Source organism: Austrofundulus limnaeus, unplaced genomic scaffold, assembly GCF_001266775.1.
Source record: "Austrofundulus limnaeus strain Quisiro unplaced genomic scaffold, Austrofundulus_limnaeus-1.0 Scaffold680, whole genome shotgun sequence".
NCBI lineage: Eukaryota > Metazoa > Chordata > Actinopteri > Cyprinodontiformes > Rivulidae > Austrofundulus > Austrofundulus limnaeus.
In genome coordinates, this window is record NW_013953082.1 from 71538 (window position 1) to 73240 (window position 1703).

General features: G+C 31.8%; 1 protein-coding gene across 1 annotated transcript in view; it reads right to left on the reverse strand.

Annotated features, from left to right (window-relative positions):
* Nucleotides 1–615: 615 nt before the first annotated feature.
* The window catches only part of pms2 (PMS1 homolog 2, mismatch repair system component), a gene marked incomplete at its 5' end in the record, with an annotated part of 7677 nt that continues 6589 nt past the window's right edge, over nt 616–1703 (reverse strand). Inside the window, 1 exon segment of the mRNA XM_014027746.1 lies at nt 616–763. Within this exon segment, the coding sequence (XP_013883200.1) occupies nt 620–763 (144 nt within the window).

The window sequence follows — 1703 nt, forward strand, 5'->3', positions numbered from 1 at the left end:
TTGTAGAGGAGTTTGATAACTTTCAATTATAAACATTGAATTATAAAGATATTTTATTCAAATCTACACTGAAATGCTTTAGAGTTGTAATTTAAAAAAAATATTTTATTTAAGAATGTGATTGTAAAATAAGCAATTATACCATATACCATAACAACACAATTTATGCTGTTACTGCAATAAACTTTTATTTTAAAATATTTTTCATTGGATCTCTGAATCTTTGAATATATTGTAGATCATATTTGCTAATGTTCTAAAAAATATCCATCAAAATGTATTTTAAAAATTTTCTGTTCCCAATATTCCTTAAATAAAACATTTTGTGGGGATCAAAACAACTTTTTTGTCTTCATTGCCTCTGTTTAATACAAATAGGACATGCTGTATTTGTTTTTTTAAATATATTTATTAGAAATTAAAATAAAAAAATATGCATGATGTGCAAAATTCTAATAAAATCAAACTTTCAAAACAGATATTAAACTGAAAACAGTGACTACTAATCATGTAAGCGATACAAATGTCTAAGAAGTCATCTCTGACACAGCTGAACCAAACTGAAGGTATGATCCAGCCACATCAAGACAAAGTAAGTCCGGTTTGTCCTTTTCCAGCATCAMTTTTGTGAGAGGATGTTCAGGCTGACGAGGTGTCTCATGGTAGGCCGGCCATGAGGACAGTTCCACGGATGTTCGATCTCCCCCATGTGAACCAAAAGCTTCTTCATCTCGCTGACGCTCAGAGCCGTGCCAATCATCACCTGTGGGAACGCACCAGCAGACACAAAGTCAAAATGTTTTCATAAAAACATGCTATTTAATGTCAGTACAAACAAATTTTAGATTTAGATTTTGTCATTTTGTTGTCATTTAACTTGATATTACCACAAAAAACTTGAGGTTTTCTAATTAATTTTAATATGCTGATGTGTTTTTACTAATTCCAGTACCATAATAAAATCTATTAAAAGCCTGTTATATAAGATGTAAACTTTTTTTGCAAATCAACTTAAATTGACAAAAAACCATGATAAAGTTGACTAAAATTAAATGCAGAATTCATAGAATTTGTTTTAATGCACAAAATAAAATCTAAACTTTTTAATAAAGAGTAGTTTGCAATAGCAAATACTAAACATACTSAAAATACTCAAAAATCTGCAAGTAGGGGTATCTGCAGTACACAGGGGGAGTTTCTTGTTGTGTGGGTGGAGTTTGTCCTAACTGTAATTGGTCGGATTGTCTCGTAAGGAAAATTAACGAGGAAGTAATACTAATAGTAAAATGATTGTGAACATGTAAATATGATTTATTGACTTCAAATTACATGCGGCAAACACATTCCTGTTCCTGACTAATTTTCAGTCATTTCATTTTTAGTTTCTTTTTACAGGTTAGTCAGGGCTGTTTCGACTGAGCCAAACATGTATGTTGTTTAAATTTCGTGCAGCTAGCACCTTCCTCATGTCTTTAACAAACTACGCCCACAAAAGTCAAACAGACCAATCATGTCTTGGACAAAATCCTCACACAAAACAAGAAGGCTAGGCTCTGGAACAATCTCCCACTGCCTGTGAGGTCTGCTGGGTCTCTAAATGAGTTTAAAGAGTAACAAACTTACCCCAAAATTAACTTTTTTTTAGCTGATAAACTGTCTAGAATGTGTCTGAAATGTTATTTAGTACTGTTTCTGTGCTGATT